We start from the raw sequence: 25,577 nt of genomic DNA, 5'->3' as shown, positions 1-25,577 counted from the left end.
ATATAACCAACAACAGCATACTGACCTAATGAGCGTATCTGCAGAGGGAAGTGTATTGACCCAGATGACGGAACTCCCAGAATGACCTTCTATAATTCTCTCCACCCTCCTGTTGTTCAGATTCCACATATGGATATCACCCTTCCCAGACCTGCAAAAATGAATAATTCAATAAATAAAAACTACACGTACAAACCCAATTCCCAAAAAGTTGGGACACTATACAAATTGTGAATAAGAACTGAATGCAATTATGTGGAAGTGCCAAATTTTAGTATTTTATTCAGAGTAGAACATAGAGAACAGGTCAAAAGTTTAAACTGAGAAAATTTATCATTTTATGGGAAAACTATGTTGATTTTAAATTCCATGGTGTCAACAAATCTCCAAAAAGTTGAGACAAGGCCATTTTCACCACTGTGAGGCATCCCCTCTTCTTCTTACAACAGTCTACAAACTGGGGATCCAGGAGACAAGTTTCTCAAGTTTAGGAATAGGAATGCTGTCCCATTCTTGTCTAACACGCGTCTCTCTAACTGTTCAACTGTCTTGAGCTTTCTTTGTTGCACCTTCCCCTTTATGATGCGCCAAATGTGCTCTAGAAGTGAAAGAAGTGGACTGCAGGCTGGCCATTTCAATACCAGGATCCTTTTCCTACGCAGCCATGATGTTGTAATTGGTGTTCTCCAATCTGAATATACCTTTGTGCATTGACGACGCCTTTCCAGATGTGAAAGCTGCCCATGCCACACGCACTCATGCAACCCTATACCATCACAGATGCAGGCTTATAAAGTGAGTGCTGATAACAACTTGGGTTGTCCTTGTCCTCTTCAGTCAGTATGATATAGCGCCACAGTTTTCCACAAAGAACTTCCAATCGTGATTCGTCTGACCACAAAACAGGTTTCCACTTTGCCACACTCCATTTTAAATGAGCCCTGGCCCAGAGAAACGCCTGCGCTTCTTGGTCTGCTTTATAAATGGCTTCTTCTTTGTACTGTGGAGTTTCATCTGGCAACGGCGGCTGGCACGGTGGATTGTGTTCACCCACAATGTTTTCTGGAAGTATTGCTGAGCCCTTTTTGTGATTTCCCTTACAGTAAGCATTCCTGTTTGCGGTGCAGTGCCGTTTAAGGGCCCGAAGATCATGGGCATCTAGTAGGATTTTTCGGCCTTGACCCTTAGATTGTTCCAGATTCTCTGAATCTTTGGATGATGTTATGCACTGTAGATGATGATTACTTCAACCTTTCTGATAGGTCTCCACTCCACTATCTTTCTGCGCAACATTGGAGGAATTGGTGATTCTCTACCCATCTTCGCTTCTGAGAGACACTGCCACTCCGAGAAGCTCTTTTTATACTCCAATCAAGTTGCCAATGGACCTCATTAGTAGTAACTGGTCTTCCAGCTGTTTTTTTATAAGTGCAATTGACTTTTCCAGCACCATGAAATTTACAATCAACATATTTTTCCCTTAAAATTTCTCAGTGTGACCTTTGACCTGTTATCTATGTTCTTTTCTGAACAAAATATTGAGATTTGGCACTTCCACACAATTGCATTCAGTTTTTATTCACAATTTGTAGTGTCTCAACTTTTTGGGATTTGGGTTTGTATCTGGCTCATACATTTCCAGTTATCTTCCACACTTATATTAGGGATCTAACTAATAATTGCTGACCAAGTGTTTCCACACAAACTAATTAAGTAACATACTACAATACCTGATGCCAAAAACCACAGCAAATGGGAGCTCTGTGGCTAAGTTCAAGAACGAAAAGCAAAAAAAAACGTTTAGACAAGAACATGTAAAAGAATGATGAGACCGATTTAACACCCATTTCGTAGTGTTTATTTCATCTTAAGTGATTATCTGCATTTCAACACTTATGCTACATGATAAGCCATGTGCCATATTCTCTTGGTGACATACATATATCTGTTTTCTTTACTAAATCTGTAATACTTTATTTTCTCGTTGAACCAAGTTCTCACATGTTAGTGTGACCGGAATGAACTCCATTGTTCAACAATGACCTTGTGCCTCGTGCCATTACATGATTACACTATATTTTTATGAAACCTCAAATTAAAACCGAGAATGAAAGTCTACTTTTCAATAACATTTAATAGTTTTATTCCAGATCTATTATTGTAGTGTGTAATGGCAGAATTTGACAGCAACAGGGCTGCATACAAAAAATACTATGTTAAATTTCCTAGCTTGGTTTTGGTTTTCTGTTATAGCTTCAAAAAGCAATTCATTTCCTGGATATACCATAGTAGCTTGTTACTGAAGCTAAGTCAAACACAACTACTGGTAATAAAAACAAAATGCTATCTTGTACACCCCCCATTTTGCTGGGGATGAAATGAGTTGGATATGTTACCCAGAGAAGAGCAGGGGAGTGTCCCCTCCATGGCAACTGAAGTGGAGGGTGTTGAAGGCTCCACTGGCACCCCTCAGGGTGTAGATTGGTGAGGGAGCTGGCCGAGACATCACCACAGGTCATGAAGTCACAACAAAGCTATATCCTGGTACTCACTAAAACAGAAAAAGAGAAAAACAAAATGTCATGTGTTAATATATATATATATATATATATATATATATATATATATATATATATATAGAGAGAGAGAGAGAGAGAGAGAGAGAGAGAGAGAGAGAGAGAGAGAGAGAGAGAGAGAGAGAGAGAGAGAGAGAGAGAGAGAGAGACTACTGGTAATATTAGTAGTTTAAACAGAAATACAATGGGACAAATGGACTTATGGTTTGGTGGTGCAAAAATGGGCACAGGCTTGATGGCTCACACAAACAGACAGAAGTAGAAGCTGATCTACTAACCAGGCACACCTAGAATTGCACCTGCAAAATGCACAGAATTTGGGTTCAATTTTGCATGTGCTTGGAGAAGTAGCATGTGCAATGCCAATGGATTGATGAAATCGGAATTGAATTAATTAACTGGTCATTTTGTATCTTTAAATACAACGTCTGAAAGGCACGTGCAAATCGGCCTGCTTAATCCATACAGGAGTGCCAACATGGCAAGACAAAATTTCACCTAGTCAGCAATGAAATAATGGTGCTTGTCAATGATCTAAATTCTAAGGGCTGACTGAGAAACAGTCACATGAAGGAGTCATGCCATATCACCTCAAAACTCTGCCAAAACTCTTTTCAACCCAGCATTGCCTTGTGTCTGAGTCATTTCAGCGCGCTGTAAGTTGCAACACTTGGTGTTGGCCTCTCCCAGAACAGTTTTAAGTACAAGGTTACGCAGGACGGGCAAGTGCGTACAATGCACACACATTTGGGGTGAGTTAAATCAAACAAAACGGATTGTTCATTGTATGCTGGCATTCTGAAAATTATTGGAGCAATAGATTTATTTTCTGCAACTTTGTCTTCCACGCAATTTAGTTATTTGGGATCTTAGTAAATTAGGCCCAAAGTTTTGAATAGTTTGCATATTCTAAATTCAGATGGCGAAACACGCGTGGAGCATCTATATTTCTTTCCATTCCATCTAGTTCTCATTTCTCAACTAACAACTTTGCTAAATTCTGCTGACTGCTGCCTATCAAGCCCCACCCGTGAGGTACTGTACCAGTGAAACTGGCATCCAAACAGAGATGTGCCAAATAACCAGCCGATGCCCTTCAGAACAGTGATACCAAACTGAAGCAACCTGTACAACTTGGTGGAAACAGCTCACTTGCATTTTAAGGAGAGACTGCAACAACACTTCGTCACACCAGACGGTTTCATGTACTGTCTGTATTTTCCCTAGTTTTAGTGGCTACAAACCCTGCAGCTATTTGCTGCAGAGGCTCTCGTTCTTGTCGACTTCCTCCTTCCAGTTTATAGGATAACACCTCTTTTACTCAATATGTCATAAATCACAACTTGGGACAGCTTAATTACAGTAAACAGATTCTGGCTTCTCACTCCAAGAGGCACATGTAAGAGCTGAGGCTTTTATGTCGTCTGTCAGTTGGGCAGCTGAGGAAACCCATCCGACCGCAGGTAATCTGCCAGAAAACGATACACTTTAGTGCCATCACATAAGCACCTTTCAATAATTTGGTAAGAGTGCTAACCTTCACCCTAACTTCTTGTCGATCAAATCTGAAAATATCATGTCAAAATGCAACAGATAAATCTTTAATGTTACATTCTTAATACACAAGCAACAGGTATGGACACTGTCGCTGCTTGACGTCCAAATATGTGTCGTCAGTGCATCTACGAACTGTGACCTTGTCATGTGAGAAATGGACAGGAATGTTATGTGCGTTCACATTTCATTCTTATTAGAAATGGGATTTGGATCCTAAAATCATCACAATAGTGTTATTTTGAACAAGAAAAATATCAAATGAACAACCTTGTGTACTAGTGCACAATTGGAAAAAGTTAACAACAAAGAGAATTTTCAAATTATGCACGCAAGACCTTACGAAATTTACTTTAAAATGGCTAACACGTGATACATTTAATATTGGTGGGACTAGGGTTAGGCAATAAATTTAATTTATTTTATTTTAAACATTGAATTGTTGAAATGTAGCTAAATCGTGAAATCGAGGTGCACATAAACACACTCTTGTTTTCTCCTGGATTATTAAAAGCTGTTGTTCTTAAATTATGTTACTGGGTATAAGCAAACATTTTAGTGAGTTATAATTTTGCACAAGTGGCAGAATGCTGGCTGGGTGGTTTACAAGACGTGTTTATGATAACTACCAATTCAACTACTTAATTGTGGCATTTGAGCACAAGCACAATTTTAATTTTGGGGCCATATCGCCCAGCCCTAGGTCGGACTACAGTAAAAATAATCATATTAACTACAGGCTTTGGAATTAATTATTAATTAATCAAATCTAAATAATTCACACAATAAACATTTTTTTCACATTTTTGTGAATGGACAGAAATATGTGAACATAAACAAACTTCAATGAAAAATTTGCTAAATTTCAGATGTAGAGTTGTCATGTTGACAGTATGTATCTGGTGGGTGTGTTTCCACCACACAACAATGTTAAAATCCTGGACAGGACCAATGGTTTGAGAGAGGAGTGAAGGAAGCTACTTACTGTACAGTATTTTAAATGAAAAAGGGCCTATTTAAACAGAGGAAGAGGTTTGTGCCATCACATGATTTCTACTTACAAAAACATACCAACATCTCTCCTCAAATAATTGTCCCTCTTTAAGTGCCCCACAAACAAGTCGATTGCCACTAAGACAGTGAATGACCGGTTGTTATGCAACACAGTCATTCACCAGTCACACCTGTCAACAACAACAAGCCCCGTATAACCACACCCAAGGGGACCACCCAAAACAAAAACAGGGAAATTCTGCACCTATGATTTAGAAATGCCTAGGGTTGCACGATAACTGTTTATTTCCCACCGATACCAATAACTTCATGCTCCTCCAAACCGACACTGATAACTTTTTAAATATATCTGTAATCGGACGGTGACATAAAAAGTGGTAACGGCAGCGTACAGTCACATGGAGATCACGAATCAGTTATCGAATAGTCAAGCTTTTGAACGGCTTTTTTTCTGAACTCAAGCACTTTATCCAGGCGTGAACGGTTCTTGCTGGAGGCTACTGGCCGAGTTCTTGTACTTAAGGACTGAGGTCAGACACATCTGGACCTCAGAAATAATTCACACAATTTATTTCCCAATATAGTGTACACTCCATTGTAGACCGAGGCAAATCGCCTTTGCGCAATAATAAAACATTACAAATATGACAAATAATACCTTCATACATTAGACTTGTTAGCCGTATTCAGTTATCCTTGTTGAATTTAAATGTCACAAATTCACAACCAAACTCTTTAGTTAGCGTAGTAAACATTTTTTTAATTCTATTTTGACATCTGATGTGAAAGTATGACATTTCCACATATTCCATGGGGCTCATCAGTCTTTTGCTTATTTCCCTTGATTATCCATTAGTATCACCATTATAAATTGCACAGTAACTGCCCCTTCCAAATGTAGACAAATTTGTAGATGGCATTGATATAATCTGAGTAAACCTGACAGGAAACGTTTCGGTATAACTGTACAAACTTGTTTTAGTGTGGTATGAAGAAAATGGCAAAAACCAACAACAGTGTTTTTGTGAGGGTCTATCGCTTAAGCTAATGGGTGGTTAAATCTGCATTCCGGGCCAGAGTCTTGTGTCTGTACGAGTGTGTGACAGGGGCAGACTCACCCTGATAACAGGTGGATTAGGCTTTACTCATTGTCCTCTTTTCAGAAGGACCATGTGTAGCTGTGACTCATGGAGGGCAGAGTAGCTTGTTTTCACTGTCTTAAAACATGGGGGGGGGGCTCAACTTTCCGCTGGCAATTCCCTGCTCCCTTTCACATAAACAACAGCAGGGCAAAGTGATGGAGGTGTCACTGTGCAGGGGCCGTAAGCTGCCAAACCAAACTATGTTCATAAGATGAGTACAATGGCCACTTTCCCCTGCCATGACTTCCTGGAGGACTGCTTCTTCTGTTTAACCAGGCGTCAGCATTTCCATTCGCTGAGCATCGCTGAACAATGACCCTGTTGTGGTGCCAGCTCCAGTCACCCACAAACCCAAATACAAACAGCTCTGGTAGGACCTACACATTTGTAAACAAAAAGGTAGCAGCTCTATTTTAAAGGCCCCAGATAAATAATGCCAGATCCAAATTTATTTAACACAAACTTCAAAGTGAACTTTACAGCTCTAACTGTAAGCAGAGGCCGAGTAATTACTTAATTGATATCCATCATGTCACAGCTCAATAGTAATTTACAAATAAAATACATATCAAAGTAATATAGGCTGTCTGCTTATCTCATTAAAGAAGCCCACATATTAACATGTCAGAAAGGGGCAAAAGACAGTCCAGGAGGGTTGAAGCTTCTGCTGCCTGTAACAGATAAGACAGCTCTGGGTAATCTGAGTCTAAGTCTGTGGATAAAGGCAGTTTGTCTCTTCTTGGGCTGTCTGTCCACACCTACTGTGTAATTAGGCCTAATTATGAGAAAAAGGTCCGCTTCCCCTTCATGTTATTAAATAAGAGCCTGCCTCATCTGCCAAGAATCTCTCAACGCCAGCAAGGGGCTGGCGACCTTCAGATCAAACATTGCCACTATCTGTGCGCCTGCCCCACCCTTTCTTCTCCTTACCACATAGGGAGGCAGCGTTATGATGCCAGGCCCTCAAGTTTTTGGGTTTTGGAGGTAGAACTGATGGGGGAATTCTGTCCACATTCCTCGTTTGACTCTCATTTGTGCTGGTATCGCCAAAATCAGCAGCTCCCCACCTGAGCTGCTACCTTGTCAAAATCTGCCATTCATAAATAACTGCAGGCAGGAGGGCCATGTTGATCACAGGGGCTCATCTTAATAGAGAAGCTTCATTATGGCCCTGCTTCACAGGCACTATTATGGAGGCATTGGATTCCTAGATCCTCTGCTCTGATATCAGTTCAATCAAATAGATCTGAGCAACATAATGAATACCGTATTTTTCGGACCACAAGATGCACGTAAAATCCTTTAATTTTCTCAAAAATCAACAGTGTGCCTTCACTGCCTTGTAAAATGTGGTTCGCCTTATGTATGGATGGATTTTCAGTTCATCGTCTTTAAAGCATAACTCAACACTTAGCCAACTTTTTTTTTGCTGATTAACTGTATAAACTGGTGTCTACAAATGCAGACTACATGTCCTGGTCATTATTTTAAAATTGTAATACATGTTTGTTAAAAGCTTGATTTGGGGGCAAAAACCGTGTTTGGTGCCATCTTAGGGTTAAACACTGAGATAAACACAATTTGGCTGTTTGTCCTCTCATTACATGAGACGATACGTACTACGTCACCTGTTCCGCATGACGTAGTCGCCCCGGCCACCCAACGGCTCATTCTCGTACATGCCTCCTTAAATGGCTTCTTAGTGAGTTGCTGTTGTCAATCACAGCCAGACCACGCCCAACCCTCTCCCCATTCGCAACCCAACGGTCCTCCAGGCAACACCCCCTTTGAGCGCCGATTTCAAATCTTAGTGAGAGGTGGATCAAGAGTCGAACTTCCTGTTGCGTAATCCTTCAATTCAAATTCCTTCCTATTACATTGACATTCTTACAGAACAAGATGGAATTTAGCATTAGCCAATATAATAACACAACCACCAGTCACCAGATTGACTTTTTGTTTCGTCGGAGGATCCGCTCCACCGCTCAAAGCAACCCTGTGTTGTTGCACATTGTCCGGTCTGAACCTAGAATATTATTCTAACAAATAAACACACAAAATAATTTGAATAAACAATTTAACATACAAAGCTTCGCAGAGATAATGCATCGTATAACCCGATGCGTCTTATGTATGAAAATGTTTTAAAATAGACCCGTGCATTGATATTGCACCTAATAATACAAAGTGCCAAATGTAAGCAGCTCTAAAATTTAAAAAAAAAACAGCAGCATAAAACTGTGATCGGAACATCTCGACCTAATATCACGTAAATCATCCATTGCTACCAACTTGTAAATGAGCCTCAGCTCAGTGGTACATGTGAGATGAATGTGGTCCATAATCGAAGAGTCAGGGTGTTTGCTAATCCAACTATTAAAAAATTCAGATTATGATGTTTACAGGCATATAAAAAGTTTGATTTCAATTGATTTAATGAAATTGTCTGTTTTTTCATGCAAGTAAGCTCAGACATCTCGACCGGGGAGCACTTCTGGTTGTTCTGTAGTTGGACAGCTTTTCTGCCCTGGCCTCCCACCATAGATAGTTCGGAAGAGGAAACCAACTTGCAGAAAGGAGAGGCAGGTCCATTATTAAAGTCCAGTTAGACAAACAACATGGGAAGTGGTTAGGAAGCCACACACCCATTATTGTGTCTTGGTGGGGAGATCTGGACTGGATAAACAGCCTTGTGTCAGATAGATGCTGAAGTCAGACACAAGTGCACCAACACCCACTGTCAGTCACAGATCCACTGAACGGGAAGAGGTGGCATTGTTTGCGTGAATAGCGTGAATGCTAAGCAGGGGCCATAGCAGATAAGGCCTCAATGCCTTGTGGGTGTCATTGAGGCAAGCATTGATGGAGCACCGTGTCATAGGCTCCTGATTTAGCAGGTCCTGTCTGTGGTCAACAGGTACCAGAGTGCTTATCTGTTTGCATTATCACCCATTTCCTCCATAAAGTCATTTACCTGGACACTACGGGCTAGAGGAACACAAGAGGGTCAATAGACACACATCAACACTTATTTCAGTGTGATGGCCTGTAGATCCGCAGAGATGTGGGTGTAAAAAAAAAAAAGGGAAAATAAGTCCATTGTGTTATGCAGGTTGATCCAAATAGTCGATTATTTGATTTGTCAAATTTATATTGGTGTATTTGCAGTATTTGTTTATTAATTGCCAATCATCATTGCATACACATGAACACAAGATGTGGTGACTGGTAAAATGGTCTCTCAAGGATATCAGAGGTTCTTTTAGCTCACCATGTAATACATCTTGATCGAACACACAACAGGAGCATCTGAGATAGTAAGTCACCAAAATGATATCATCTTGGCATTGGTATGAAGATATACAGTGTTCCCTCACTACATCACGGTTCGGTTATTGCTGATTTACTCTGTCACAGATTTTCATTTGTGGCCAGTTTTACCTTGCTGTTTTCTGGATTTTCTTGCTATTCATCTGTCTTCTAAGTCAGACCAGTCAGAAATGTCGATTCTTCTGAACGGGAAATTTGTTTAACAAAAAACAAGACCATGAACACCAGACCGCTTGTCGCCCCCAAAATCCCGTTCTTTTATCGTGGGTGCGTTTGGAAATACGCCTCAAGTACGCTGCTTCACACGTTTGGAAACTCAGACAGTTGTTCGAATGTGCCATTCAGTTACTCAGACCCCAAAAAAGAGAGCAAGTACAAGGAAAGTCAACAGCTGTGTTCATAAATTATAACAAAATGACACAAAAATTGACACAACTTGGATTAATGCGTACACAGTACACTAACATTTGTAGCTTTGCAGTCAGTCTATTCACTCCTTGAGGATAGTTTTGGTCTAGCCTAATATGACTACGGCAAGTGCATCTCCAAACTTGTGCATGCACACGCACTCACACAAATATCTGGACCATGGCCGATAAGAAGGTGGCCACGCCCTTCACATTCTTTTGATTGGTTCAGACCACAATGTACCTAATGTGAGTCACAAAGACCTCCTCCATCACCCCTCGAAAGGCTGGTTGCACTGGTGCAAGGTTTTATTTGTATTTTTTATTTTTTTTGGGGTATCTAGGTGCCCAAATCTAGATCCTTGTGTTTATTAGGGGTGTGAATTGCCTAGTACCTGGCGATTCGATTCATATCATGATTTATAGGTAACGATTCAATTCGATTAATCCCGATACAAATCTATAAATTGATTATTGCGATTTTTTTCAAATTTAGAAAATACTAATCAGTAAACTTTTGCATGTACACTGTGAGATTTGTATGAAAATGTATTTATCTAAAAATTCAGGCTTATAACTGAGCCACTGCATTTAACAAACAGGTTGCAGTCTGTTTCATGTTTGAACAGCACTGAAATAAAATATTAAGGTTTAATGTTCCATTAACATAGCATTCTTCCATGCTTAATGTGTGAATCCTAACCCTAAGTAAGACGTTTTGTTGAATATTCCTATAAAAAAATGTATGTTTAAAAATCGATTCGACCGCATATCAAATCGATTCGAGAATTGCGCAATGTAATATCGCGATATATTGCCGAATCAATTTTTTCGAACACCCCTAGTGTTTATTATTTAAAAAAAATAAATAGGGATGCACAATAATATCAATTTGTCAATTTAACCTCATACAGATAAAGAAATTATCGGCCCTTGCCTCTCCTATGGTAGTGTCGCATATTTGTGAAGTCATAATGCACGCGACCTCGTGTTCACAGAAGATGCATCATGGTGACAGTGTGGGCTTTCTTTACTGTCCTGTTATGGAAAATAACTATTTAACACAAATTAACATAAGTTTATGCTGTATTGTGGATACCTTTTTTTTCTTTAACAATGGGCTTTTCACTTCTTGTACATGGAGCAATATCGAATTGACCTTGACTGATAAGCCTGCTCAGAACAGACTGCTTGCTTTCCTGTCTAGCTGACCCTCCCTTTCTCCTCCCAACACCTAACCAGGCTGCATGAAAATCTTCCCATGATAATTTACTGTGCACACTCTCACAGATCACTTCTTGTAGACTGCTTTGTAAGACTTGCATACAGTATATTTGAAGCTTCAAATATAAAGACACCCAAAAGACCATTGTTTTCCAGGATGTTATATTTATTTCACCTAATTACTGAAAATTCCACAACACTACCCAAAATGTTATCATCACAGTTTTTGGTTGCATTTTTAAAACTTTTTTTTACATTTTTGTTTTGGCCAACTCAAAATGATTTACTGGTTGTCTTTGAAGCAGAGATATCAATAAAATTCAGCTTCATGGTGCTTTACACAATCTGTCAATGTCGTTGTACACGTTAGACTTATAATAGGATTTGAAAGTATATCTATATTCAAGTTAATTTTGCAAACAATTATCGCCTTACTTATCAGTTATAGATGTCGGCACTTTCTAAATTATTGGTTTATCGGTATCAGTTGAAAATAGAATTATCGTGCATCCCTAAAAAATTAATAGAAATGGAAGCCTACAGTGAAGTCATACATGCATATATATATATATATATATATATATATATATATATATATATATATATATATATATATATATATATATTTATATGACAAGGATTAACATCCTTATTTCCATGCACTGCATCCTGCAGGTCCTAAAGCCTGGTACACACAAGGATTTTTCAAATCTTTAAAGATCTTTTTATCTTTGTCAGACCCCACACATAAAGATAAAAAAACGGGCAATGAACAGTTTTGGCCATATTGTGTGTGGGGTGCTCAGATAATCTCATCACAGCTCCCCACACATAAAGATTGTCTTCCGCCACTGGTCAAGAATCCAGTCCTCTGAGGAAAAGCTCTCGCGTGATCACATGTAACTTCACAAACACAAAAACGACCAGGCACTTCCGGGCATGCGCCGATGATTGCCGAATTTTTCCGAAGGGAACATGACACGGGAGCAGTATGAAATGTTAATGTCTGCAAGGAAATAATTGCTTTGGAACATTAGTTCTGGCGCCTGCGGAACCCGCGTTTATACAAAAATGCCACTGGGTAGGCATATATGCTGTAGTAAGAAAAGACAATAAACAGAGAAAGCGGGGCTCGATCCCGTGACCATGTGCTTGCGGGGTAAAACCTCCAGCCCACACGAGAACCCACGGGTTACTGAGCAGAAGTGCTACTTGTAGTCATGACGCAATTCAGGCAAAGGTGCCTGGTCTTTGTTGTAACCACTTGGTATTCATAAAATGGATGGATGAACTTCAGGTAGGTGATATTAATTTGTTTTATGTTCGGGTGCTCGTTTGTCAGAGAGCTTCTTTGTTTGGCTACATTCCGTTCACGTCACAGTCTGTAGAGTCAGCTCGGGACTGAGGAGAACCTCGGCTTCCCCAAGATTTTTGTCATAAATATTGAACATGTTCATTATTTAAGATTGTCGGCCCCAACTGGTTTTGGATCCAATTATTGGGACAAATCCACTCTTAACACAGCTCACACATAAAGATAAGACAATCTTATAGGGCGTTTGACGTCATTGGTCGGGACGGGGCAAAAACAGCCAGATTGTCTTTATGTGTGTACCAGGCTTTAGTGTATGTAGGGAGTTCTTCACATTATCAATCTGGAACTTCACTTGGCAGATCCGCTCAGGAAAGGAGGGACTTGTTGTACAATACTTCAAGCTGATTGGACGATACGACATCCAGTACATGTTTGTTTTGACCAATCACGGCAACTGATGAAAATGTTGTCTTTGGTCTCGTCTTAGAAAAAAAAAACATCTTTACCAGATAAAAATACATGAAGCGCCTCTCACTGTACAACATGCAACAAGGAAACAGTGAGTAAATCTGCGAGAACAGAATAAATTCCAGCGTCCATTCGTCTTTGTTAGGTTTGTTTGTTTTCCCCGGCATCGGCACTTTCTGGTTTCGTCACAGTTGTACCTCCCTAGCCTGGCAAGCCACACCCACTTTCTTGAAAAAGAAAGTGAAACTGGCCAGGCGTCCATTAACAGCGATTCAGCACCGACCAAAAACAGGCCGGCCAATCAAATTTGTCTATTTGCGTGATGTCGTCTTCATGAGCAAAGTCACTCTTCACTCTTCAACTTCTTCCCGCAACATCACTACTGTTTCTCTTCGGCTAGTAGCTATGTTGGATTTTTACTTAGTCTCCGCAAAAAAAGAAAAGAAAAAGAAAATACTTCAACGAGTTGCCTTTCTGACGTCATGTTTGCCCCGCCTCAGAAATGCGACTGATCGGGCGGTTGACCAGACTTTCTGGCAAAGCTGCAAGTGAGTCTGAATTTCCAGGCTAGCATGTCCCGCCCTAAACAACACCTGATTGGTCCGACCTAAAAAAGGTCTGTTGCGAACGCATCACCGGAAGCAGCAGCAGATGTATTCTTGTAATATTTGTGAACAAATACCGTGAGAATTCAGTTAGCTGGCAAGGTTCGTATTTCATGAATTGGTGTTAGAACTGTACCTTGAAAGCATCTAAAACAGATTGGATGAGCAAGTCGGGGATAAGGAGGTGCTCAGGTCAGCAGCCAATAGGCAAAAACCAGCGGCAGCCAGAGAGAGTGAACGAGGGAGCATTTGCACTGCAGTGACAGCCACAACACACACTTTTCCAAATGTTCCCATCGGGCAGACACTACATGAGCTTCACAACCACAACAACAGGGCTAAAAACAATTTCTACCCAATGCCATCAGACTCCTAAACTACTGACAGCAAAATCTGTCAAGTGTCAACCACCCGGTGCAATATATACAGTGCTGCTCAAAAGTTTGTGAACCCTGAAGGCATGGTCAGACTTTTTGTATGTTTTGACAATGCTGACATTGAAAATAATGGACTTGAAAAAAAGAATGATAATATTGTCATTCTTTCTTGAACAAAAGTTGTTGATTTAAGAAAAACTCAGATATCATGGGTGCAAAAGTTTGTGAACCTCTCACTTAATCGGACATTGCACCCACTTTTGCAATGAGAACTTCATCCAAAGACTTTCTTCAGTGATTTATCAGTCTTTCACATCTACTTTGGGGGATTTTTGCCACTCTCCCTTGCAAAATACAGCGAGAGGTTGGACAGGTGTCTAGCATAAACTGCTCGCTTCAGGTCCCGCCACAGTATTTTGAAATAATTTAAATCAGGATTTTGACTGGGCACATCCAGAAGATGAATCTTGTTGTTCTTCAGACATTCCTCAGTTGTATTGCTGGAATGCTTTGGATTATTGTCATGTTGCATGATCCATCTTCTACCAGGCTGTAACTTCACAAAGAACGGCTTCAGGTTATGATCCAGGATTTCACAATATTCCTCTCAATTCATGATGCCCTGGATTATGTGTTGTCCAGGTCCTAAGTATGAACAATTTAAAATAATTTAACATTCTCAACCCCATGCTTCACTCTAGGGTGAAGGTTCTTTTGCTGGTATGCAGAGTGGACTTTTCACCAAACTTGACTGTGACCAAACAGTTCAATTTTGGACTCCAAAAAGCTTAAGTGTTGTCCAGGGCACTCAATGGCAAAGTTGAGATGGGCAGCTTTGAAATTTTTGGGGGGAGCGGAGGCTTCTACCTAGCAAGCCTTCCATGAAAGCCTTGTCGATTAACTTTTCTTCTGATTGTTGAAGCATGCACATGTGTCCCAGATGCAGCAAACGAGGTCTGCAAATCCCTCGATGTGATGCACAGGTTGGGTTTCACCTGAATTATCGTTTGTCTTGTGGGTCTTGCTGATATTTTTAGATAGTCGTCCACTTTTAGGCGCGATTGTAGTAATTTTCAGTGTTGTCTAGTTGCAGATGATCTGTTTCACAGTGGAATGATGAAGCTCTTTTTTTTTTTTTTATGACTTTATAGCTTTCCCCAGACAGATGTGCTTTTACTACCCACTTCCTGAGATCCTCTTCTTCTCAGTATGACTGACCTGTATGGGTTCACGTGGGTAAGACTAAAGTGATGTGGTTTTGTCTCTGTTTCAGTCAGTGATGCACAATTTCTTCGCTAAACCTCTCATTTCATTGGTCCATTTCAGTGGTTAGTTTAGCTACTAATTTGTCCTACCTGATCCTACTTGGCCGCTTGTTTTAAGCAATGCAGCTCAGGGTTCACGTACTTTTGCACCTACATGAATTGACCAAAAACTCTTTGTAATTAAGTTTTGACTACACAATTGATTTAAAAAAAAAATAACAATGCATTGAATTGATAAACCTATACCTGTTATTTCATATAAAATCTAATAGTTCAGATTGAACAACAAAATCAGGTTGAAACAATTGGAAATTCCAAATTGCTCAAGAGGTTCACAAACTTTTTAGCAGCACTGTATACTATGTATACAGTACAGTATATGTTTTTGTAATTCTGCCTACTTCAACATTTACACTGAAGTACCTCTCAGTTGCTCAGCAACAATACAATACTTGAATGGACAATTCCAAATATCTGGGCATTTCTGATATTTCCACAATGCAACACCCCCGTTACACGGTGAAAGCAAATACATATATTGTATTGCTTTTGCCTGTGACTATAAAAAGCTCTCAGAAAATCATGCCTAAAATTTGTTGTGTGGTTGGATATTCCAACCATAACATAAGGGAAACTAAATTATCATTCAATGCTTTTCCCATGGACCCCAAAACGTCAGAGAAAATGTCTAAAAGCAGTGAAAGAGTGGAACCAGACAGTTGGAAATGAAGGCTAACCAAGACCACAGTGTTTTGTGAGCACTTCGCAAGTGGTAAGCATAATTTTTGAGTGTGACAAAATGTATTGTGTTGTTTTCTACATATTTTAAAAGTTAGCGAGCTTGCATTATCAGTGTTTACCTTTTTGTTCTTAGCAAGAGGAGGGAAAACCTAAGGGTTAACTAAATAAAAATAGGCGAAACATCTCTCTAATCATCTACTGCTGAAATTATTAATGCAAGTGTCCAACTCTTTGTATAAAGTATAAAAATAATGTACTTAACCATCACTCTGTGCTCGCTAACGTGTCATATGCTAGTCTTTTGACATGTTTTAGCTTACATGTCGCACATTTTAATTTTCTATGCAAGTTTTTTACATTATTAGCATAATGTAAAACATTCAGATGACCTAATAACTAAACTGTATATATTATGTGGATTTGATTCTTTAATAATGTACTAAAATACAATTGCCTCTTGGCTGTTTAAGGACATTCATCTAACATTAAATGATGTCCAATTTCGGTTCATATCGCTCTTTTGCCTCTGCAGGCAGATTATTATAGTGCTCAATCGACATTTCATCACATTTTATAATGAAAAATAATCAACACAAAAGCAAATTAAAACGATCCAAGGTCAAATGTTTTTCAATGAGCGGAGACTTTTTGAGCTTGGAATTGTCCATAGTCAAATGCCTGCATATTTTACACATTGCACATATTTTTCTTTTTGAATTAATCATACTACTCAATATATTGTTCGCCTCTGTATTTAGCTTTCATTACCCCCTTTTCCCCTAATTCTCTACAGAAGGCGAGAGAGACCAGCTAAGCAACAATTTGATTACTCACTGCTACCGTTGTGTTGTAACTGTGCATATGAGATGCTCGTTCCTGGCTACGATCGAGCTGCCTCCCCGCAGCTCAAGAGATGTAGCACTGGTTGTGCGCCCCTTTCACTCTCAGTCTCATGTTGCATCCTGTTTGTGCGTAAGCAAATGACTTCAATGAGACAGTTGAACTTGAAAGTGACTCATAAAGAGAAACTTCTCATTATTCTGCATCGATATTGACAGGAGAAACACCCAACAAACTTACAAGAGAATTAGCAGATGAAGCGTGCAAGAAAAAGGCGCAGACAGCATGACACGCAGACACAGCTTTCAGATGAAATAAATGTATGACGGTAGCAAAGAAACTTTAGTACACTACCATTTGTAGAGGGCAATGCTGTTTTGACAGTTGTCAGGACTCAGGAGCCGGTTAGCGTAGCTAGGCTGTGATACAAAACATGCGCCGGTTTTCGAAGGACCCTTGTTTACATCAAGTGAGCTGTCCTTACGATGCCTGTACAAAAATCTCTGGTGCGCTTCCCTCATCCTATCTTGTCCATTTCTTCTCTATTTTCACGTGTGCGTGCGTGTTTTAGAGCGGAAGAGGGAGGGAGAGACAGACACGGAGAGAACCACACAAATCACAATATGTTTTATGTGAAGCATTTTTGGGTTGCATTCCAAAGTGTGAGAAGCACTATATAAATAAAGTTTGATTGATTGCTTCATATTAAATATATTAAAATGTCTTGCTTTGACCATTTATTGAACATAGAAGAAAAACACAGAGATCAGTCAATCCAATTTACATGAATCATATAAAAAATAAATAGATGAGTATACAAATAAAAAGAAAAACATTTAAGTATCTCCAAGAGGTATTTTTTAAAATGTTAAAATTCAAGTGTGTGAAAGAATGTGAGTGTGACGTGTGAATGATAATGAGTGGCTGGTGAGTGGTGACCTGTCCAGGGTGTACCCAACTCTCGCCCGAAGCCAGCTGGCATAGTCTCCCTAAAGACTACACCTGCAAGCATGAGCCTGATAGAGGATGGATGGAATATATAAGCATACAATTGTTTAATATGAGTCTGACTTGCATTTTCTGTTTAATACATTTTTTCATTGCCTTATTAAATGACCACCGCCTCCTCAGACCATTTTGGCACATGGCACAACTGTCATTCTTTAATACTAGAAGCTCTTGAAATGAGCAGAGTGGTGGTAAACAGTCGCTCTCTATGAACAGGTGAGTCATTTTGCATTCTTTTCAGTCTAATTGAGAAAGAGAGACCAAGAAAACACGCATAGCCCTAATCCACAGAGCACACAGACCCCTTTCACAAGAGTTCTGGGAGAGACCTTTATTTGTCTATTGCAATCACAGAGAAAGGGGTGTTTCAGGCTTGGGTTGGTTTGAGCTGGAAGATTAGATGAAACCAGAGTGTTTTAAACCTCTTCTGTGGCCATGGATTAGAGTTAGCCTCTACTCCAAAATGAAACAATAAAGGGTACGGGTGGATCAGTGGGAGATGGTGCAAGGCATGGACATCTTGAAACCTGAAGTTATTATCCCAAGAAGCATTAAAAAATAATCAAAAGGGGCGTCATTTGGTACATCTTAACTTTAAGATTCAGAAGGAGTTGAATAAAATTAAACTGCCTCAAATACATACATTTTCACCTCAATGAACGCCAGGTTCATTTTTCATGTTGAGTATTTCAACACATCATGCCACATAAAAAAAAAATGCTAATTTGAAGCGCTAGTCAATTAGTGCAAATGGAGAGATCAGAACCATAACTCCTGAGCAGGAGGTAGCAGGAAGTGTTGGCAGCCCTGCCAGGAGATCATCATCAATTATTCCTGGCATCTCAGTTTACTCGAGGCCAAAGATGATACGTGGGACAATGTCAGCGTGCGCCTGAAAGGCAGAGCCCCCCCTTAAAGGCCTTGAGGAGCCAGTGACGTTGAGGTCCAGGGATTGGCGTGTGTATAAATATTCACCCGAGGGAATGTATGTAAGGAAATCCCTGGAATGGCACTCTCCCTCACAAAGTCACACAGTCTGACACACACAGGTCACTTTACAGCTCATCACCGAATTAGAAAGCTGAGTAACAGCCGGACCACAGTGTGATACATTTAGATGGGCAAGCGACACTTCAACCACTGGCTTTGGCAATTTGGAATTAAAGCATTAAACGGCAGTGAGGGAATACGTCTAAAGAAGAAAACCAGACTGCTTGTCAACTTCAGATCGGTTATGGTTTCATTAGACTGTGAATGTGAGGCAGATGAGGATTAAGATAGTTTTTAGCAATTAGAGCAAGTTAACAAGCTAACGTGAAGATGTAACTGACATTATTGATTGCGTTGGTGGTCAACTCAATCTCTGTGTCTACCATTTTTCTAACAATAGTTTAGTCAGGCTTGTAAATTTTAACAAATAGCTTTGTAAATTTACGGACCATTTTGTTCTGCCAGTGAACGGCACACAAGGAAATTAGTCCCGCAAGCCGCATTGGTTAGGCCACGCTGCGCCATCTTGCTAATCAAGCTAGCTAGCTGAATACTGTAAATACTGTATTCTGTTGAATGACTCCGTTTTTTTTTAATAGTTAGCCATCCATCCAAATTTTAAACGTATTTACTGTAATGTAAATTGCTTACATCCTCTGCTTTTAACCCACTGCACCATAAGTGACACATCAGAGTAATGAGTGGTTTTCAGGGATTTTCACTTCTCTTTTTTTCTGTTTCAATTTCTTGGCAGTGTTTTAACGTGGGGGCGGGGCTTTGAGCATGACAACGCCTTCCAGCTTTTCAAGAGAGGAAAGAGAAGAGTGAGCTCTCTGTTGGCGAAAGGCAATACTCATGGATACAAGTTCACCAGGAACTCCTAAACCACCTGTAAATCTGTGTTTTTTCTACATATAACCTTGTGGCGTCAGTGTTCGTGTTTCTGTAGTAAACCAGTTAGCACGTTAGCTAAATTAGCATGACATGATGCATAAAGTAACTTCAAACATGGAGGTTTTAACGCCACAATTAACATATATAACCACATATAACCTTGTGGCTTACAGGCGGTTTAGGAGTTCATGGTGAACTTGTCAATAGGGGGCGCGCTCTCCTCTCCTGAAAAGCTGGAAGGCGTTCTCGCGCTCAAAGCCCCGCCTCAACCCCGCGTTATAACACTGTCAATAAATTGAACCTGAAAGAAAGAGAAGTGAAAAAAAGTAAAGAAATCTGCAGATTGGCATTGAAAAAATATGCTTAAATAAAAGTGTTTTTTTTTTTATGTCTGTATTTTATTTTTCAATACAATCTTTTTAAATGCCAACACTTTGAACACAGCTTTTTCCAAAGTGACCTTTTTTATTTGAATACCAAATCTTATTGTCAGTGTTGTGGCTCCATACTGGGAGCCTTGCTCAGAGGTAACATAGCATGACTCAGTGGTAGTGAGTTGAAAAGAGCCTGTGACTAATGAATATTCTTGTGCTGTGGTGCGATTAGTCTTAATTGTTTGCTCACATGCACAGGACTTGTGCTGACAAATTCCTACATGGGTAAAAGATAACACAACTTGAATTTTCATATGAATGAAATTCTTGTGAAAACGAATGAGAAAGTAACGTGAGGTCACATGAGTGGAACACTCAAATACATTGTAAGGACATCGTGACTCCCTCAGAAGGAATTTGGAATAATGTGAGCATGTGAAGAGAACAGGAGGAGAGGATGGCGTGCGTTGGAGTGTGTGTTGGATGAACATTGTATCATCTCGTGATTTTCACAACACTCCCTTTCCTGTTTTGCTTGGGGAACTTTTCAGGTGTGAATGAAGAGACCGAGGAGCGTGAGGAGTGACTGGCCTGCCCACTGCATCGAGGAGGAGGATACAATCACACAACTTTAATGAATAGATATCTTGCAAGGAAGGAGACAGTTTATGCACAACCCTATCAGAATGGCGCAACCATCCTCCCTCGCAACGGTACTGAAGGAGTCAACCCAGTCACTTCAGTTAATATTGTTATCAGCTTCTTCTTTTTTTAACCTCCCCCTTTAATTCTCATAGTCAGATTTGATTTTGTTCCTGTGAAATCGGCTTCAGATTGCTTGAACCCTTTCTCAGCAACGAGGACAGTTTTTAGAGTGTGACAAATTCCTTTTTGGTCATACATTTTGCAACACATTGTACTATGATGATTATAATCCAACACACTTTCATTATTACAGAGCAAATCTTTGTCTTTGAGAGTAAAATATTCAAACAAGCTTAATAAAATAATATTTCCAAAGGCATTCCGATCATCCTTTGGTGGCCTGAGATGGGTCGGCATGTAAAATGCAAAAAAATTGAGGGGATTGAGGCTGAGAATCAGCATGACAACTTCCATAGTGTAGGCACGCTACTTGGAAAACAGTTTAGCTACAGTACAAGTGAGTCTAGATGCAAGCTCACCGATCCTGATACCAAGTGCCGATACCATTAGTACTTCTGATACATAAAATTTAAAAAAATAAATAGGTACAGATAAAGCTATTTTTTTAAATGACATGTACTGTAAATCCTAACTACAGTATAGGAAATTTCCTTAAAATTGAATGAAATTAATGGCAATTATATTTTTTCAATTTGCTCATAAAAGTCATTTTGCATAGAGCACACAATAAAACGAATGTTAAAAATTTGATAATAAGATTACAAAAATAATCCAGTGGCCAGAAAAGACTGTCCCAATCCAAATATGTGTTTTTTAAGGACTGGAGTGAATTGAACAAAGTCAATTCCATTCAATAGTGTTTCAAGTAATTCAGTAATATCTACCATGTTAAGAATTCCTCAAGCTGTTTAGTGTGTGATGTTTAATTATATTTAGTTTTGAAATCCATGATTTTAATTTGGAAGGCTGCTCTGTATTTCCGTTTCCTGTTTCCTGTTATCCGGTCATCATTCATCTCATAGCAGTGCAGTAATCAATTACGATATGCAATATACAAAGATCTGTCTGCGCTTCAGAGCTAATTAAATAGTTGAGTACAACTGAAGACTTTGCTCTGTTACAGGAGGCCCTGTGGCGGTCAATAAATGCAAAATAACCATTTCAGCCTTTAGCTCCTGTAGTGTTGTCCATATTAACTTAGAAGAATTACGCTGACTGAAGTCAATTTAGAAGTATTTGTATTAATGGCGAGCTGTAAAAAGGCAGAGAGAAACTAGTGCTAAAGTCAATTTGTTTTGTCAACATGTTTTATATACTGTATGTCTGCAGAGGGTAGTGAAATCTTGCTAGCAGCTTGAACATCGCATACTGCACCTTTAAATGAAACTTCAACACGCCAAAGCTACTCACCAGAGAAATGTAGCAAGTTAGGCAACAATAAAATGACTAAAATAGCTAAACTACATCAACGCTACTCAAGTTGGGTGGAGCCTATCTGAAAGAAAAAGTAGATTTTAAAACTTTGAAATTGGAATTTCCCCCCCAAAAATGATCCGCTGATTTTAGTCAGAAGGGGAGAATCGGGCAAAATCTGACGATTTATTCCACTTTCACACTCTCATGTCTGTTGCTGCGCTCTCTCACACACATACACAACAAACAGCACACAAGCCGTCTCTCAACAATTAAGTGACAAACACAGGCATGCCTAACTTGCTGTGAGCCACAGACATTGATCGTCGCTGCATGAGTGTGATTTATTGACAAACCACTTGTCCCACCACATAGACTCTATTGCCTAAACAGGAGAGACAGAATCAATCAGGGAGGCATCGACAGCAGCCAGGGGGCGAATCCTGCGTGCAGTCAAACACAATCCTGCACATCAGCCTCTGTGCGTATTATTTTTTTTTACAATGTGCATGTTTACAAACAACAAACAAGCAGGAATAGCGCTAGCCAGCATGTGTGAATGGAGAGCATCAATCCCAATGACATTTTTTTTTCTCTTAGAAACGATCACACTCTAAAAACAGTTAGGTCAAAATAAGCCAATTATGGATCAAAAATGGACTGATCCACATTATGGGTCAATTTGACTCAACTTTATGGGTTGTTTTATGCAAAATGACCCAATTTTTTGACCCAAGTAAAGGATCTGACCAATATTTATGAGTTGTTTTACACTAAAAGATCAATTTCTTGACTCAAAGTTGGGTCAAGTCGACCCAAGTAGAGCATCAGTCCATTTTTGACATAACTGTTTTTAGAGTGTGATATTCCACACATAACACAATCCTAATCAGAATGTCGTGTTTAGACAACTTGAGGCACATACAATTACTGTTATAGAAAAATAATAATAATAATAAAAATTGGTGGACCTTCCTATTAATAAAAATTACTTGATATAGTCACAGTGGCCATTTAGTTTCCAGTTAAGCAGCAAAATCCACCCATTTTTATCCATCTCAGGGGGGCGGCCATTTTGCCACTTGCTGTCAACTGAAAGTGACATCACAGTTTGCTCATATCACCTGTTTTCTGAGTGCGGTCATGTGACATTTGCAAGTTGAGCCGTGATTGGTCGTTACCTGAGTAACTATTACAGTATGTTATTGTCAGTCAACAGCGCGTGGCAAAATGGCCGCCGCGGAGATGGCTAAAAATAGGTGGATTTGGCTGCTTAATTAATATCCACAAGCGCATAATCAGAATGCGCTTACGTCATATAGTAAGGACTAGCTTAGCTGTTTTTGTTAATTTTTTTCAAGTTAACAAATCAGTTACAAGGGGCGTTTTTTTTTTGTAACCTTATACAAATCATGTACAGTAATCCTATATTTTCTCTCAACTGAGTATAAGTATATTGTATCATAAGTCTCGCCGAGGCTGCATTAGTTTTGCATCTAGTTCACCCTACTGATGACAGTGATGGATGACAAGTTAGGAGATCCCCAACAATGCACACTGTTAATGTCATCTATCCCACAGTTGTTGAAGCATTCCATAGAAAGCTACCATGACAAAACCTGCCAGGCTCTGCCAGAATTTCGGGCACCGCACAAACTTCGATTACTACCTTGTAACAAGATTCATGTTGACATCAAAAAGAAGATCTTGAGAGTTCCAATAAATTCTATAATAGTATTAGTGTAAGTGTAAATCTCAAGATCTCAAATGCCTTGCTCATAAAAATCAGGCTTGACATGATAGCAAAATCCCTCAAACTTGTTAACACTTGAAAAATACACTTGAACGTGCTGTTCTTTAAAAAAGCACTGTGAAATATTCTAATCTTCATGCTTTGATTCCAGCACTTTGAAAAAATAAAATACGACATTGAAGGAATATTCATATACTCCAGTAACATTGTTATAATCCACGCGCCATTCAAAAGTGTAAAATAGCAACGCAGACTTAATTCTGTATATATATATATATATATGTATAATTAACATTTCAGCAGGTTGTGTTCTTGCAATCAAAATAAATTCACCCCAGTGTCTGCGGTTTGGCATGCAGATTGATTTAATGGCCCCTAATAAATCTCAATAAAGTAATAAAACAACTTCCTGCGAAACACCTTAGTTGGAATAATTACTCGCTCAGAAAAGTCTGAGGATCAAAACCACAACGTATGACATCATTGCACACCCCTTTCTTGTTGCTGGCCAGCGGCCACGGGCGTTTTGTGTTCTGCATAAGGCCGTGTTGTGTCGGAGGCTTCCCAATAGGCCAAATCCAACCACCAACTCCTTTTCAAACACCCACATCCCCTCTGATAAAAGCCGCATGTGTATTGAATTGAGACCATTCCTGAGGGTATCCTGTTCTTATCAGGGGTCAGATAAGCTCATTTCACAAGGCTTCAGCCACCTCCACTGGGCTACCAACGGAATCGCGCGCGGACAAGAGATGACCTTCGACAGTGTTTGTGCTTGAAGGACTGTCGAGAGGGGATGTTGGTTGTTGGCTGAATCTCACTAGGGGAAACCATTGGAACTTATTCTCATTTGCAGCCATTAGATCAGAGACACACAAGAAGGGGAGTATTCTTTGCAAGTGGGAGGACAGTAACAGTCCTGATAATCGAAATGAAAACGTATCCTTGGACTCAGGAGACTGTGGACGACGGACACTCCTGCTTAAACTCATTCACTGCCATTGACATTTTTTCCCACTTTTGTGAACAAAAGTATGAAAACCTAGATTTTTTTTTATGGTACATTAAGAACAGATATAAAATTTGTGATTAATCGTGAGTAACTAGTGAAATCATGCAATTATTTATGATTACAAATTTTAATCACCTGACGCCCCTAATTTTTAATAATCTTTTCTATTGAAAAAATTTAATTATTTAAAAAATAATAATATTTTCTATTTTAAAAATATTTCAATTATAATTTTTTAATATATATATATGTGTTTAATCTTTTAATAAAAAAATAATAAAAATTTTCTTTTTTTTATTATTTGAATTATTTTTCTAAATTATTTGAATTTTTATTTTAATCATCTATTCTTTAAAATATATATTTTTAAATGTTCAATAATCTTTTCTATTAAAAAAAAATCTATATATTTTTTAATCTTTTCTTGAATTATTATTATTTTTTTTTTAAATAATATTTTCTTTAAAAAAAAAGATTATTAAAAATTAGGGGCATCTGGCGATTAAATTTTTAATCATGAGCATGTGCAGTGAATAAAAGTTTTTGAAGTTAAATGTTGAAAAAATTAACACATAACGAGTGCTCTTTAAATTTGGCGGGCAAAAAATG

General features: G+C 39.1%; 1 protein-coding gene across 6 annotated transcripts in view; it reads right to left on the bottom strand.

Annotated features, from left to right (window-relative positions):
- Positions 1 to 17,323, bottom strand: part of gnb1l (guanine nucleotide binding protein (G protein), beta polypeptide 1-like) — a 45,317-nt gene extending 27,994 nt beyond the window's left edge. For 2 of the 6 annotated variants that reach the window (XM_077562523.1, XM_077562522.1), the window contains exons 1-4: positions 17,213 to 17,313; positions 16,853 to 16,980; positions 2,397 to 2,551; positions 26 to 151 (exon numbers count right to left, since the gene is read on the bottom strand). In XM_077562523.1, coding sequence (XP_077418649.1) covers positions 26 to 151; positions 2,397 to 2,506 — 236 coding nt within the window. In that variant the 5' untranslated portion in view covers positions 2,507 to 2,551; positions 16,853 to 16,980; positions 17,213 to 17,313. Of the gene's footprint in view, positions 1 to 25; positions 152 to 2,396; positions 2,552 to 16,852; positions 16,981 to 17,098 lie in introns of all 6 variants that reach the window. The other 4 variants (XM_077562524.1, XM_077562526.1, XM_077562528.1 and 1 more) reach the window with 4 other exon arrangements.
- Between the last annotated feature and the right edge of the window lie 8,254 nt (positions 17,324 to 25,577).

The sequence above is a fragment of the Vanacampus margaritifer genome, chromosome 3 (assembly GCF_051991255.1).
Source record: "Vanacampus margaritifer isolate UIUO_Vmar chromosome 3, RoL_Vmar_1.0, whole genome shotgun sequence".
Classification (NCBI taxonomy): Eukaryota; Metazoa; Chordata; class Actinopteri; order Syngnathiformes; family Syngnathidae; genus Vanacampus; species Vanacampus margaritifer.
This window is presented reverse-complemented; position numbering and strand designations above follow the sequence as displayed.